This window comes from Trichomonas vaginalis, chromosome III (assembly GCF_026262505.1).
Source record: "Trichomonas vaginalis G3 chromosome III, whole genome shotgun sequence".
Lineage (NCBI taxonomy): Eukaryota > Parabasalia > Trichomonadida > Trichomonadidae > Trichomonas > Trichomonas vaginalis.
The window spans coordinates 18,991,572-19,008,601 of NC_067205.1; the positions used below are offsets into that span (position 1 = coordinate 18,991,572).

General features: G+C 34.0%; 1 protein-coding gene and 1 pseudogene across 2 annotated transcripts, besides 2 other annotated features; both read left to right on the forward strand.

Annotated features, from left to right (window-relative positions):
• Positions 1-278: 278 nt before the first annotated feature.
• Positions 279-1,580: a mobile genetic element.
• Positions 374-1,500, forward strand: TVAGG3_0728270 (annotated as a pseudogene). The gene has a single exon. A coding segment is annotated over exon 1 (1,127 nt).
• A 7,767-nt stretch (positions 1,581-9,347) lies between the features above and the next one.
• Positions 9,348-10,268: a mobile genetic element.
• A 181-nt stretch (positions 10,269-10,449) lies between these two features.
• Positions 10,450-10,671, forward strand: TVAGG3_0728290 (uncharacterized protein; the record flags this gene model as incomplete). The annotated part of the gene is made up of 1 exon (XM_051244406.1): positions 10,450-10,671. The coding sequence occupies one exon, from the start codon at positions 10,450-10,452 to the stop codon at positions 10,669-10,671; it is 222 nt and encodes a 73-aa protein (XP_051090993.1).
• Between the last annotated feature and the right edge of the window lie 6,359 nt (positions 10,672-17,030).

The window sequence follows — 17,030 nt, forward strand, 5'->3', positions numbered from 1 at the left end:
ACTTCCCTCCTCAAAACATGGCTACCGCATTGACTGATAATTTCGATATTCCAAGTTTGTCTGGAATTGACGAGTCATATGCTGATCTTTACATCATCCCTCTTTTCTGCCGAATTATTAAGAAGCGCGATTCTAAAGTTCTCCCAACATTGGTTCAATTATTGATCACATTTGGCGATGGCGGTAGAACATCACTTCGAAAGTGGTTGTTCAATCATTTCGATCCACAAACAATTGGTGATGACTTCCCAACATTCTATCCAGAAGCGATTAAAGTATAGGGTGTCCAAAGGTGCGTTTAGCACAGCGCTCTATATGAGACTATTAAAGGAGATATATGCTGATTATAAATATATAATAAAAATATGAATATATGTATATGATGAGTATGTTGTATTTTGGCGCCAGCCGGGATATAAAATGAATTTTGAGACAGGAGGCGGTTTCGCGGGAAATTTTGGCGGGATTTTTTCATTTTTTTAATGAATCATAAAGAAAACATCCTCGCTCTTGCAAAAAAATGCAAAGACTGTAAAAAAATCTACGAGATATTGGTAAAATGCTTCGGTATGGATGCTCCTAGCTATTCCACTGTAATGTATCATGTTAGGATGTATCACTTCATGAACAAAAAGGCGCCCATCATAAAATTGACAAAAAATCGCCGGATCAAAGAAAAATCAAAGCAATTCTTCAAGCGCTAGATGAAGACCCAAGAGCATCACTCAGAAGGATAGAGGAGATGACAAAGATACCACGTACAACAGTCAGTTATTATCTGCACAATTATTTGAACTACAAACTAGCGTATACACGTTGGGTTCCGCACAACCTTAATTCAGTTCAAAAAAAATCTAGAGTCCAATCTTCGAAAGAGCTCCTCTCTATATTGGGTGCGTATCAATCCAAGAAGTTTCGCTTTTTTAGTAACAGGGGACGAGTCTTGGTTTCAATATGCAACAGAAGCCAAAATCATGTGGATCCCGAAGGATGAAAATCCGCAAACATTCCCGAAGAAAAAAATTGACACACCAATGATGATGTTGTCGGTTTTTTTGGGGCGTGAATGGCATCATCGCAATTGATATTCTTCAAAAACCTAATACGATGAATGCTCAGTATCTAATTGACAATGTTCTTACTCAAATTATCAATTCTGATGAGTTTGAGAAATCCAAACAACAAAAACAAAAGTTTGCAATTCATTTTGATAATTCAAGAGTTCACAAAAGTCATAAGGTAATGAATTACTTGGTGGAAAACAATGTCAAAGTTGTTCCAAACCCAATTTATTCACCTGATATTGCACCCTCTGACTTTTATTTATTCGGCACGCTAAAAAAGAGAGCTGAAGGACGCGAATTCGCGAGTCCAGATGATCTTGAAAATTTTGTAAGAGAGCAATTTGAGCAATTTTCTCATGATGATTTAAAGCGTGTCTTTGAAGCCTGGATCGATCGCTGCGAACGCGTGATTGAATCCAATGGTGATTATATTTAAATAAACTTTATATATATGTAACTTGTTTATTTCTATTCGCAGTATTCAGGTTTGTGCTAAACACACCTTTGGACACCCTATATTTTGTCATGAAATCATTGAAGGAAAGATCGAAACAACAATCATTCCAGACTTTTCAACATCTTTACCACTTATTCTTGACATTATGCAGATTGTTTTCTCCGATGGCAAACTTCAATCAACAGCTCAAGACTTAATTACAATTAACAACTCACTTCTTGACTTGATTTGCTTCTTATTGACTAAGGATATTGATTGCAATTCCATTACAGAGTCATTGGGACTCTTCTTCTTCCATAATCTTTCAGATCTTGGAAATGAAGAAATCGTACGATTCGTTTACACATTCCTTCGAACTATATCTAAGGTCAGACCCATAATTGCACATCCAATGTCTGCTACACGAGTTCAATGGATTTTCTTATCTCCATTATCTCTTTCTAAGCACTTCTTGATCAACATGACTAACAACATGAAACCATTATCAACGAACGCTATGTATTCACCTTATTCTAAACTTACATCACAATTTTTGTTGTCGACACAACAATGTTTTGGCGGTCGTGATCCCGACACATTTGCACTTTGTGCAGGCTTTTTAGCTCGATTGTTATCTAACTTAGATGAGATTTGTTATAGTATTCGACAACGAATCGCATTTGCTTTATTCCCTCTTATTGATTTATGTTCTAATCATTTTGAATCCCCATTATTTATGTCTAACAAACGAATGCAAATTGCATTGATTCCATTTGTTTTATTCTTAATCAAGAACAGTGAACAGAAGCAGTTATTATCATTCTTCCATTCATTATCTATCTCATTCAAGTGTCATTTCATTTCATTCCTTAAATTGACCGGAAAAATCATCATTGACACATTGGATGTCATCAAACCAACATATGAATGTCCACAAATTAACTTGAATCTTCTTGATTTGCTGACACATATTTACATCAAATTTTTGTTTGACGTCAAATCAGAATTAGGTGTTTGCATGAACGAAGTCATCCAGTTAATTGAAGTTTTGTTGTGTCGATACCAACCAACAGATAACTACAAGTATTTGTATTTACTTTGTGATTCATTATTCGAATCATATCCATTAGAACGTAATTTCATCATCATGTCTACTAAATTAATTATGTACAAACAAGCAAAATCACGTGCATTGAGTACCGCATTGATTATTAACAGTTTCAAACAAGATTACAATCGATATGAACAAGTTAATGTTTCCACACTTTCATTCATTGATGAATACGCAACAATTCTTTTAGAAAACAAAGTTTCAATGATTCCTATGTTTAAAGAATATATTTTGATAATTAAAGAACTTACACCAGACAATAAATCACTTAAAAAGAAAGTTAGTGATCGAATGGATTCTGCTTTATCCATTGCAGATATTGTTGAAAAACAGAAATCATCAAAACAAGCATTGTCCATTCGTTGTCAACAATTAATGTCATTGGCTGATGAAAACATGGACTTTCCAAACATGCGCTTAAAGTGGTTGAGTGAATTAGTTCGTATCAATATCGAATCCGGTGATTATATCTCAGCGTTTGTTTCACAATTACATTGTACATGTTTAATTGCTACGGTTGTTGAACATCGTTCTAAACATGAAAAACTCGAAAATAAAAAGAAGAACGAACGATTGCCTAAACCACCCGGTTTCCATTTATCAACGACACAACCAATCAGAACGGCAAACAATGTCTATGATTACGGCCGATCTAGAACATATCAAGAATTCTTCTTCATTCCTTCAGTTCAAGTCGAAACTAAAGTTAAAGTTGATGCAGGAATGCCGATGCCGAAATTTTGTTGTCTGATTTTAATGAAAATCTTTTGATTGAATATTTGAATTCATCTGTTTGGTTATGCGAAGAAGCACAGTTATATTATACATTGCGCGGTTTGTCATCAATGGCATTACGTGTTCTTTATCAGAACCGCGATTACGGCCGGTCTAAAGAAATCTGTTCTAAATTGTCCAATTATTTGTCTAGTATTTCTACAGGAAACACAGTTGGTGTCAGTGTTCCATTGTCATTCTTCATGGTAGAAAAAGACAAGGCGGCAAGAAAGATCAACGAATATACTGCTGCAAGAAGACGGAAACAATCCATTTTGTTCAACAACTGAAGAATCGCGAAGGAATTGTTTGTCCAACAGATTATTGCGATCATCATGAGGAATGCAAAGGTGATGGTATTTGTTTGATCCAATTAGAGCCATCGGATGATAAAATCGAAGGTGATGAAGCTCCTCATTCATGGGATAAGTTCCGATCCGTTGTTTCTATCAATAAACAATCACAGAAATCATCTGAAGAACTGAAGAATCCTATTAAAACTCTTTACATCGAAACATCAGAAAAATTACCATTTTATCATCAAGGTGTTTCTATCAAGAAGATCGAGATCCAGGAAGTTCGTGTTAAAGAATTATGTGTTAATACATTGAACCGAGCATTCACATCTCTTGATCAACTTGTGAAAGACTTCGATCCATATCTTTCTATGCCCATTGGTGCATTCAAGGATTCACCAATGGTTATTTTCGGAAAAGATCTTTGTCGATACAAAGAAATGCTTTATACAACATTGCAACATCCTAACTGTGCACGTGACTGTTTGAGTTTTATCAAACAAAAGTATCCAGAACTTCTTGAAGAAAACGTTTCTAAGTTCTCAGAATGTCTTGTTAAAGCACTTAAACAACATCGAAGAGCAGTGAACGAACTTTTGATTGAATTTGAATCCGGTGACGAAATCGATAAAATCAAATCCGATCTGGATGATTGCACAGAAATGATCAACAAGTTCTGCAAAGACTTCGAAGTTGATATGATTGACGATCAAACAGTTTATGAAGGTATTGTTGATCCAATGTCATCATTTTGTGCATATGAAAATGAGTATGATTAAAAACATAATATTTTTTTTAATATTTTAAAGTTTATTATAATGTGTTAAAAGATCACTGCCTTAGTTTACAACTTAACACCCGAAGATATTTTTCTCCTATGAAAGAATTGATATTTTTGGATTTATCTCTAAAATACAAACTACGCCAGACTTTCAAAATCATCCCTTTAATTTAGAATTAATTCCCAAGACTACTATAAACAGAATTTAATAATTTTTACAATATTTCTATTTGGTTTACAACATTATACATGAAGTTACCATTGACTATGATCGAATTGATATCATTATTATTTCTATATTTTTCTCGTTATTTGTTTAAAAATGCAGAAGATATGAAAAATTATTAATTTTTATCGTTTAGTAATAAACAAAATAGAAATATGATATTTACCAAAAAGAAAATTTATAAGTTTAAAAGAAGAACAAATTTTATTTTCTTTCTTTGGTACAAATAATATTATTTCAAGATTTCCTTCACATGGACTTAAATCAATGAATTTTAATATATTCTTAAATGAAACTTCTCCTTTTTCTGATGTATCAACATCCAATAGATGAATAAGAATCAATACTACATCGATGGATATAAATCTGCCCATCCCAACCTGCTTTAAATAATTTTCCTTTGTTAATCTGAGGATTGTTTTGGAAAGATGAATCGAAAATATCAAGTCTATCAGTTGTCGAAACAATTCCATAATATTCTGACTTTTGAGAATTATTTATATAATTACATCGGTCAATTCTTCCTGGACATTAAAAACGAGTAATCAATCCGTCAGTTGCTTTAAATTCTCAAAATTACAAAATGAAACATTTACTGTTGATTTAACATATTGATAACCAAAACCTGGACATCGATTGAAATACAGTTAGAAATGTTTGTTTTTGAAAGAGATCCAAAACCATATTGCTGGCAAATCATACAATATACTGAACTATTTCCTCCATTACAAATTGATCCTTGGAGGATTGTACTGTTGATTTTTCCTTTGAAATGAAGAAATTGGCCATAACAGAGATTTACTTTCAAATGAACAGAATTTATCAATAATAATGGCAGTATTATTAGAATTTTCAATATATACTGTACCTGGACCTTTTGAAAAAACGTTTTCGCAAAGTAAAATCGAGTAATCATTTGTATTTTTGAATTTAACTGCTCTATCTTGTAAGTTGATAAATTTACAGATGTATGCAAAGCATTTGTCTCTGTTGAGTGACTTGTTGAACTTCACCTGTAATGACTGAAGAAGGAGGATCAATTCCTTCATAATAAAGACGCCAAATACTATTTGTAACTTCTTCACAATGAACATGTTTTCTAAAAGCAATTAATTTGAACTTGGTTTAGAGCCAAAAAGACTCCCGAATTAAATTTTAAAAATGAAAGGGGGTAACACCATATTGAACTTCCTTCCTATAATTCAAAATTAAAATTAATTTCAAGTACTAATTTTGAATGTTTGAATCATTCTATATTATCAGCAAAACAGCGGAGTTGAATTACAATATGGGCAATAACTTTTGAATAGAATATTCTTGATAAAGTGAAATGGGAGTGAATTTATATTAAGAATATAGGTTTTGCACAATCAAACTATATGAAATGGTTTAAATTTGGAGATTTCTGTAAGACAATATATTTTTTATAGAAGTTCATATAGAAAAATCAAATGTAAATTTTTATTCAATAAGAAAATTTAAACTTCTTCACCTACATCAGTATTTGTTGTTGATGATTTGTATTTTCGGATAACAATAAATGCAATAATAAATATTGCAATTTCAATAATAATACCAATGACGATTCCAGAAATTGCACCAGCTGGAGCTTTATTACTAGAACTATTCTTCTGATTATCAGTACCTGAAGTTTCATTCGATGTTTGTGTTTTTGGTAACCATAATGGCTTCAAATTTCCATTATCATACTGAGGATAGCCTTCATTTGATATCTTTGGATCATCAAATTTAAAATCAGAAAGTTCGATCCTTCCGTCAATTAATAAAATGTTAATATAGTTTGTATGACTACATGAATAAATCTCTGATTCCTTTAAATCTTCTGATAGTAATAATTCATTGTTATTATTTTTACAATAAATATGACTCCTAGACTTACTTTGTGGTCCTATATAATACCATATATTTCCAACTCTTGGAAAATTTTCATGACCCCCTACCCAGGGTCCTAAAATGGGTATTTTCCTCACACAGACACCGTGGTTTTTTGAGCCGGGAAATAAATAGCGCAGACAGTTTCTACATATAGAGACATGCTTATACTTAGAGTTTGACGGGAATCTAAAGTGATTTTTTTCTGCATCGCGAAATCTAATGCAATCTCAAAATCATGAAGAAACTGCGAATCGGAGCGCAATTTTTTAATATGTTAATATATAAAGGTACCCCTACTACTGCAAATGCTTCAAATGAAAATCTAAGAAATCAGATTAATTTGATCACATTAGTATAGTATTGGTCAAACCAAAAACTCATATGTTGATATATAGCCTATAGATATTCATATTATCTACTTTTCATTGAATTACATAAGATTTAATAATCTCATAAATATTCTTTTTAATTTTCCGAATTCCGTGTGCATTTAGATTGCCTATACCTGTATATAATAATTCTAGAATGGTTTGGTTAGATATTAAGTTTTTTAGATTAATATTTTAACATTTTGATAAAACAAGCATTTGTTCCATTTTAGAATCGCCATTGAACTCTAGTTTGACTAACATGATGTTGTATGATCAAATAAATTCTAACTTCATGAGATAAATTTTGAAATTAGAAAATGCGATATCTGACTCAAATATTTATCTGAACACATTTAACATTCAATGATAAACTAAAGTACTATACAGCAGATTCGATTTGGCTTATATTTTATATAATCAACAAATAATCCTATAAAATTGTGCTATTCACGTTGCTCAAAGATGTATTGAACATTCCCTACTTGTGTATTGATAAAATTAGATATAGATTCTAATGTAAATCGATATTTTGAAAATTCATATATATTTTGTCTTGGTTTGGCATTTGATCGTGTTGAAACCGGAATTGCAATATATATCATCTAAATATATAACTATCAAAATATGAGCTATAGATTTTTAAATTATTCTCCTGAATATGAGTGACTAACATAATTATATTGAATTGAGTAGTAAGAATCATAAATATTAGAATCTGACGATAATTTATTATAACTTTATATAGGAACAAGATTATAAATGATGATGAAAATAAAGATTAAATTTAAATCTGAAAATTTGAAAACATTAAGTGTATATGATAGCATTACAAAATTAAATTTTATGTGGAAGAGGAAATAGAGGAATTAGAAGTATTATGAGAAAATAATAAGATATAAAAACAAGATTCTATTAAATGAGTTAATTTATAGAAAGGAATAACAGTGTGAATGTAGTAAATGAATGTTTTCATGATGTATTATTGAAATCTTAAGTTTTGTTAAGAAGATAATAAGGGAATCAAATTTTGTATTAGGAAGTTTGACCGACAAGAGTGTATTGTGCACTCTTGTCGGTCTGCATGTCTCATTCCGGGAGACATTGTCACTGCATGTCTCCCAGAATGAGACAATCTTCCGCAATTCATAATTGATGCAAGTTTGACCGACAAGAGTGTATTGTGCACTCTTGTCGGTCTGCATGTCTCATTCCGGGAGACATTGTCACTGCATGTCTTCCAGAATGAGACAATCTTCCGCATTCATAACTTGAACGCGGAAGTTTGACCGACAAGAGTGCACAATACACTCTTGTCGATCTAAATGTATCTTACAATCAAAGACACTTTCATACAATCTTTTCGAAGTTAAAAAAAAATTTAATTATTTCTTTCATTTGTTTATTAAATCGCCTTACTCACGTACTAATCTCTTTTAGAGACTCTATCGAGCTATCCCCACATATAAACCTGTGACAATAATACATATTTACTCTCTTCATATTCTGATCTCATGATACATTATCGCAAAAACTATAATTATACAACACATCTCATAAAGTCTCATTTTAGCCCTATCTAAGCGTTCAAAACATATTTTCCACACGTAATCTGATTCTTCTGGCTCCGCTGATTCGATTTCTGCTGTCAGATCGTGAAAATATGCATCACATAAAGAGATAAACACAACTCAAAATTATTGCTTTTTTTTTCAAATTGTCTATTCATCCATCTTTACATATTTATTATCTCCTCCGTTTCCTCACAAATTCTTTTAATTTTCTGAATAATACGTATAATAAAATGAATATCTCAAAACTAAAACACAAAATTAATGTTGGAAAATGACTAGATATAATCTGAACTTTTGAATTCATACATTTTTGGAAAAAAATTGAATTTTCAAAAAAAGAGCTTATTTAGGTATGAACCTGAAAGAGAAATTTTAAGGAAAATATTAAGTTGTGCAATTGCATTTATCTCTATATGTGATGCATATTTTCACGATCTGACAGCAGAAATCGAATCAGCGGAGCCAGAAGAATCAGATTACGTGTGGAAAATTCACAAAACTTTAATTCATATATTTTAGCCTAAACATATAAACTTTCAATCACATTGTTTACTCAACAATCGAAACTCTCACATTAATTTGCAAATTTAATTATTTTATATTTGGAACTTAATTATCGCTATGTAACATTTAGAAGAAAATGTGTGCCATAAAAATACATGATGTCTATATGAGGTAATTTCCTCAAAATCAAATACAAAAAGTAAATTGAAATTCAAACTATTAAAGTATTATCTGATGGAGATGAAATGTATTTAAATTCAAAAATAACATTCGAGTATGCTTATTTCAATTTCTTAATTTAAGTATCAATTATTTTTAAAGGTAATAAACTCCTTTCGCCGATCCGATTTGCCCCATATTTAAAATCTTGCTCATATGTAGAAGAAAAGCTAATTTTGAAGTACGCCCCAAATCCACCAACGGATTTCGAGCTACTAAAAAGGTAATTTAAATGTGATTTTTTTTTATAAAAAATTAAATTTATTTTAAGATCAGACTAAAAACTAATTTTTATGAAAAATCTATATCGACAAATTTATTACTTATTGGGTATATAGATTTCTTGATTATGGCGATTATGTCTGATATGCTTTCAATAAGCCAAAACACATTTCATACTGATTTCTATAAAAGGTATCTTTATTATAGAAGTGTAAGCTATATCTGTTTGTTTTTTTTATTATAACAAATTCAAAATTCTCTTATAAGGATTAGATGAAATCTGTATTACTAAATCATTAGCTAAATGAAGGTTCAAATAGAAAGTAAATATCAATTTATATGATACTGAAACCAAATAGTTCTTTTAATAAAAGATAACACCGCTGAAAATTATTGAGTATTTGCAAATCTCAAAAATCTATTGGTGAATTTGGCTCAACTTTTAAAATTATAACATCCATATCAAATCATAAAAGCAGACAAAAATTAAAGCCAAACCTATCGGCCAATTTTTTTTGATATTTTGATTTTTGAGGTATACTTTTAAAAGTGGATTTAAAGCACTGATGAAAAAACATTAACTTCTGTCGTTATGATTATTGATTTAGACAATAATGATTTTAATCTTTGATTATCAAAACACTAAAGTCATCTTTTTAACATTTGCTTGGTAGCATTAACTCAAGTCTAAAGTACTATTTTATGTGGCACTCTTAGAATTTTTGTATTCATTGTACACGCTGAAATAGTACCATTAAAGTTATGGCGGACTTTCAAAAAATAGTTTGGTCACCTTTTTATTTTTTTTTATTCAAGAAACAAAAAGGTATATAATAATGGGACTGTATCTGAATGAAATAGAAACAGTGCATGATTTAATTTTATTCACTTTGATTGCACTAATCACGGTAATGATGATTCTTCATCTCCCCAATTTATTCCTCTTTGCATTTGAACATTCTTAAACAAAGAGGAAGCATGACTAGACCCACCACCAGCTCCAGCATGTTCCTGACACCCGCCGCCACCGCCGAAATACGCTCCACCCCCGATGGGCGCCGTAAGCATAAGACTTTCCATTCTCTCCAAATCCTAGACGCCCAGAATAATCAGGATATAACTCAAGACCATGATATGCATCTCCACCTTTACTTTGCGTTCCACCTCTACCAGGTTGTTCCATATATGGACTATTATTAATCCCGTTACCTCCTATTTCATTCCTCCTACACCGCCATCTGATTCGACTGCAGACCCTCCTCCACCACTGTCAATTATTACTCTATTCTCTAATGCAGTTCCTCCAATCCTTATATCGCTTGCCCGCCCTCCAGTCCCTAACACCCTTTACTATATATGGTGACTCCCCTCCATTGTACCCGCCGGGTAAATTATTGACAATTTTATCTGCAGTTTGGCCCTTACCTCCTACAACAATAGTCAGAAGAGTTTGTTCTTTTAAATCAATCTCACCACTAATGAAACCTTCCAAGCCGCTTTTCCACCGATGTGTCCGTCTGTGTTTGGAGCATTCCCTCGGAGAGGCTCCCCACAAAGAAAAATTATACTTTCCTACAGGGAGTGTTAGTTGCTGGAAAGTATTTGTGCCAAGATATGTCTGACTATTAAACAATGAATTTTATTCAACCATTCATAAAACGCATCAAAAAAATATTACAGGCGTGAATTGATATAAAAAATCACATTATAAAAAAATTCTATTTTTTTAATAAAAATATTAAAAAAACTTTTTATTGAGATACAGTGAATGCACGACATTCCTGGAATGGTTCCACGCACAATCTCACACTTGTTGAATTACTGATACCTTCCTTCTCATTATTGCTGCCTGAGGAACGGAAGCAGGGATAGAAGAAGCGATTGAACCCAAAGCCTTGTAATTGGTTCAGAAGCAGCTCCGATCCAGAACTCAATTGACTCTATGTCATCAAGTGCTGTTCCTCTTATCTCCACAAGTAAATAGTCACTTGCGTTGAGTAAACTCTGTGCAGCCCAATAGAGATCTAACATCTCTTGCCTTTGGTTTGATTGTCAACTGCTGGACTTTGTTTTTAACAGTCACAAATGTCTGTGCAGAGCATTCGTATGAAGAGCAGATGGACTGAACTAAAACTCTCTTCTTGGTCCTGTACACTTACTTTTGTCTGTTTTTACTCTCAAATTGTCTCTTGCGATGTAAAGTAATTTAGCCAATCTCGCAGAATAGAAAGTGATGTTTCCATGGCTGTTTGTTGCGAATCCAAACATGCCTGTGAATCCAATTGTTCCATCAATGCAAGTGTCTGTTCGCTGTACTTATCGCTGTCCTTACCTTTTGCAAACAATGTCTTGCTTGTGTACTATAAAGCCTCTGTGAGCCAATCTCTGCATGAAGCTTAATAGTGGCAATTAAACTCAATGTAGAAGTTCTGTAAATTGAATACATGTTGTAGGAAATAATCGTCACGGTCTCAATTGTAAGGGCATATTGACAAAAAGTGACAACATGAGACGATAACAAAAGTATCAGATTACACAATTTTTCAGGGGTAATCACCTTCCTGTAGCATTGTAGAGTATTCGAGGAAAGTATTCGGATACGACATCGAGATTTCTCTTGACCTGAGCTGTTTGTGTCTTCTGGTCTGAGAATGGGTCTAATTTCACTTCCCTGACCACTACAATTGCTTCTTCAAGTTTGTCTGGTGTATTCTTGCTCGAGTCTGAAGAATCTTACATCAGCTTCAGCGTAAAAGTTCTGTATGAGTCGAGCATTCTTGTGAGGAACTTCGATTCCGACTGAATTATGGGAGAAGTTCGAATTGTATATCGTCATGAGATTGTTTGTTGACTCTTATGACGTCTTTGAGGGTCATTGCAGCTGGTGTTGATGGGAACTTGGGGAAGAAAGCGATGTTTGACTGTAAGTTGTCTCATATCTGAATTCAATGAGGACTCATTGAAGGAAGATCGGTAGTTAAGTGGCTGAGGTTGAGCTCTGTAATATGGAAAGTACTTTGAGGGTCTGTGCGAAGATCATCAGTCTCTTTTGTGCGAATTCGGATAAAACTGCTTTATCATTGTAACTTGATTGTATAGAATTCAACTTCTTGATGTTCTGTGATACAACCTTCTTGATCTCACTGATTTCGTTCAACTCAATAGCATCTTCTATCAATGGATTCAGTTGAATCAATGATTGACAAAAAGTGACAATCAAATTGAAAAAGAACATCAGTAGATTTTGTTGACAAATTGTAGTTTCTCGATAAAGCATCGGTCTGAGCACTTGACAATCTCAATATCTGGCGATTGAGCTTATCAGTGATTGTCTTATCCTGTGCTTCATCTGCTGGCATAGCTTCCGAAATCTGGGACTTGATTTCACTTGGATTTTCAATGAAACCGTTCATGTAAGGTTTGAGATCGATGATGATCGTTGTCTTCTGTGGCATCTGCTCTCCTGAAATCGGTTTCAGGAGATTGGCTGCAATCCGGAGAATAATGGTGACTGAGATGCCTTTGTTGACTCCAATCCTTGCCTTCTGAGCTTGTTGGGTGTATCTGTAAGGTAGTCAATTGTTACTTGGAGGTTAGTAGTGGTCTTTGTGTAGTTTGCGGTAACAGGAACAAGAGATGTGAAATCTGATCGTTCGAAAACACGGATGTTCTTGCCGATATTGATGAGATGGACATCGGCAGCATCGTATCTTGAAGGATTGCGAAGAATTATGTCCGAAACTTCTTCAATGAGATTAATGATAATCTGAACTTCTCAATTTGGTCGGCCCATTGAAGACAGAAGGCCGCTGAGGTCGGAGTAGAACTTGTGTCCTGGGCAGCCGATCTGAATTGCTTCTCAAGTGCATCTAAATCTTCGGCATTCGCTTTTGAGAAGAGGGAGAAGGTCTGGCTCCTTCTCGTTGTCTTGGACACGCATGTTGAGAAGGTTGTTAGCGGGCGGCGTGGTATATTCGTGGAATTCTAAAAGGATATTTGTTTGATCTTGGTTTTTAACGTTTTGGGATAGCTGCTTCGACCTTGTTTGTGATATCTCCGAGCTGTTGGCAGAATCTATCTGCATCGCATGCACCGAGATTGGCGTTTTCGACGTTGATTCCGAAATAATTTGGGTAATCAAGGTATCTGAATCCGACGATGCTTGCAACAGCCATAATCCTTGCCTTCTTGACAGCCTGTAACTTTGTTTGGCTGCTTCGGTATTGGACCATTTGTGGTCTTGTAGTAAGATCTGTAAGTTCGCGGACTTAATGTACAAGATAATGAGATCGGCCGTGTTGATAAGTGTCTTGTGTGTGATGACCAAGATCGAACGATTTGTCTCTCTGTCGAATTGATTGAGCTGTTGCGCCAAATGAAGACCAATGGGAACGAGCTTCACCGATATACTTCAAGTTCTGTAATACCACGACGTTATCGTGAGCAGAATTGATGATTTCGATGTTCTGGAGCATATCTGTGTAATATCTCTTCCAATCTGCAACTTCTTGTGCATTAATATTGGGCAACTTGAGAGTCTTAAGATCTTCTTCAGCGTAGTTGAGTGAAATAATGAGGATTCTTAAGAGATCTGTGATATGATTGATTGCATCTCTTGGAGATTCCCATTCTTTCTCTTGCAACTGCTCCATGACCTCATCATTAGCATGACTGAGTGAGGCAAGAAGGTCAATGGAAGCTTGAGCGACTCGGACTGTGGTTTCTTTTCTTGTGTCACTTTTACAAGTTGAGGAGCTTCATCGAAAGTCTTATGCCACTTGCAGAAGAAGAAAGCCTTTTCTTCGAAGATGAGTTCTCGATCCCTGGTATTCTTCTTTGCACTTCTGGAGCTGGACAATTGCATCATCTAACTGTTCTTCGACGTAATCTGGGTGGTACGATGAAATTTCTGGAGCTACAAGGACATCTTCGATCTTCTTGATCCTCATTGACTTGAAATCTGGAGAAGAAGAGAAGTATTCGACATAGATACGGAAAGGAAGCCGAGTTTAGAACGTTTAGCGGAATGGCTCTTAGTTATCAAGAGATACGGCTGGAACACGTGGTTGTTTGATAGATTTCGAAATTGTTTGTGGATGCCACGAATTAAAGTTCGGAATCTTAATCGTTTGTGGGTAGAGATCAGGATTAATGTGATCCCTGTCGTAAACTGGCTGTTGCGATGATGATTCTGAAGATAATGGCGATACTTCTGCTTCTTCGACCATTTGGGACTGTTCGTTCTCCAAAGACCCGCCGTGTTCGAAGTTGAATGTGACGTGTGGTAAGGATGGCTGATGGAGAAGCAAAACTTGGTCATCATTTGAATCTAATAAAATTGATTTACGCTTTTGCTTAAGCATGAAGAGCGAAACGGACTGCGAACCAAGCTCGTTTGGTCTGAGCTTGATTTGGCCTTCCTTCTTGTTCTTCATAAGCGCATCTGTAGAAGTTGCCCAATTTCCGATCGGTTTCGAGTCATCTTCGCGTGGACCTGATCGTAATTCGATAACGATATCGGAGCTGTTTCTTCCACTGGCTTTTCTTTCTGTGGCTTTGATTCTGCCAAAGAAATCTTGACTTCTCTGCTCTTTGGAGATCCTTCTTCAGCAGGATCCTTTCTCATCGCTTCTTCTTCTGCTCTTATGAGTCTCTGAGTCCGGATTTACCTGCATGACGTAATCCTTTGCCATTTGTTTCCGTCGAGGAAGAGCTGTACGGTTCGCGCTAATATACCAATGAGTAGGCTAAGTTTGTCTTGAAGTCCATCGCATGAATACAATTGAGACTTTGTAAACTAAGTTGTTAATAAGTCTCATAGCTGTAATGTAAGATCTCCTGCATGTTCTGAATATTTCCATTGTTGGCTCTTTCTCTTTTTCGATGACAGGTTAACTAGCTTTTACAGCTTTCCTTTGAGCTTCAAGCTCTGCCATGATAGGCTGTACTCTTGCATCATTGACTTCTTGCATGTTAACAGCCTTCATCATCAATTTGATGTCCTTGCAGGCTTGTTTGATTGCTTTAGCGACAACCATGTATCCTTGTGGCTGGAAGAGATTTGGATTCTTCCTTGTTAAATCCGTATTCATCTTTGAGGAACTGTATGATGAGTACGGAGTCACAGAAATTCATTAATTGTATTTAATCTACTTTAGCTGCCTTCATTTCTAATATAAGGATTGAGCAGTAGTAAAGTGGTGAAGCGTACTTCCAGCAGAAATTGTAGATTGTATCTTTCCTGGTTTGGAATGGGATTGGCTCTGTGGGGTTTCTCTAAGCATGGAGAAAGTTTATTCACTTCTTCAATGATGAGATCTTTGTTTGGTCTCAAGTCCATGCCTGTTGGACGAATGTTAGCCATGAATGGATGAAATGAAGCAAAGCCGTAAAAATCTTTAAATGTAAGTTTAATAAACAATTAATGTTGCACTTGTTCTTTTACGAGTATTGTGTGTTTTGTAACTGTTGTTCTCGAAGCATGAAATGATTCTGTGGAAGTTGTAGTAGTTTTAGCAAATTGTCTTCCATTTATCGTAACTATATCGCCAGACTGGGTCATGTTGACACCAGAACCTTCCGTATTTGTATGCGTAAAGGTTACTTTATCCTGCGACATCTAGAAAAAAATTATTGACAACTTACAAATAAATAAAATTCTTTTATGATTATAGTTTTTTTCCGGACTGATGAAACCTTGATAATATACCTCATGTACGAAACACATTTTGCATGTAAAACTGTTGTAAAATAATTTGTTTGAGATTTCTTCGGGGGCGTATGCTATTGAGTTGTGGTATTTCAACAGTGGTTGCATTTTTGATTTGAACAAGAATATTACCTATAATAATGTGTATAATTCAATTTTGACTGGTCTTTCGAGATCAAAAATTTGTATATGCCAGAAAATGATAGTTCCACATGCACTCTATATTGGCTTATTAACCGATGACGAATTTTCGGGTGCTTGTTTTGAAAATACGTTTCGAGCCACTTCACCTCATGCATTAAACGATTATTTCAATTCAATTTATAGGTTTTATATCAGATCTGAAGAATGAACAGCTAAAAGTCTATTTAAATCTATCTCAATGATAATTTAGGCCCAATCTCTATTTTAGAATATTAATGTTCGTATGCAAACTCAGTTTTCTAATTTTTGCAAAATATGGGAAAATAATTACACGTTTAGGATATAACGTTAAAACTGTGTTATTTATTCGTGTGTACTATTGTTTAAATTTATCTGTTATTTACCATTCTTGTATAAAATTGAAATTTCTCAATAAAAATGTTATGGTTTTTCGGAATCATCATCGATATTTGTTAGCTATGGGTTATGTAGAATCATAAAAGTCTAAAATTATCTTAAAATATACGATTTTATAAAATCAAACCCATAAAATTTGATCGAATGGTTTGTAAATCTTATGGATTTATATTCCATAAGAATCATATATCGATTTAAAGTAATTTAGATATATAAATACATTTCTCACAATTTTGAGGTTAAAACCTGACACGAGAAATTAAAATATAATTAGGAACAATTAGTGCGT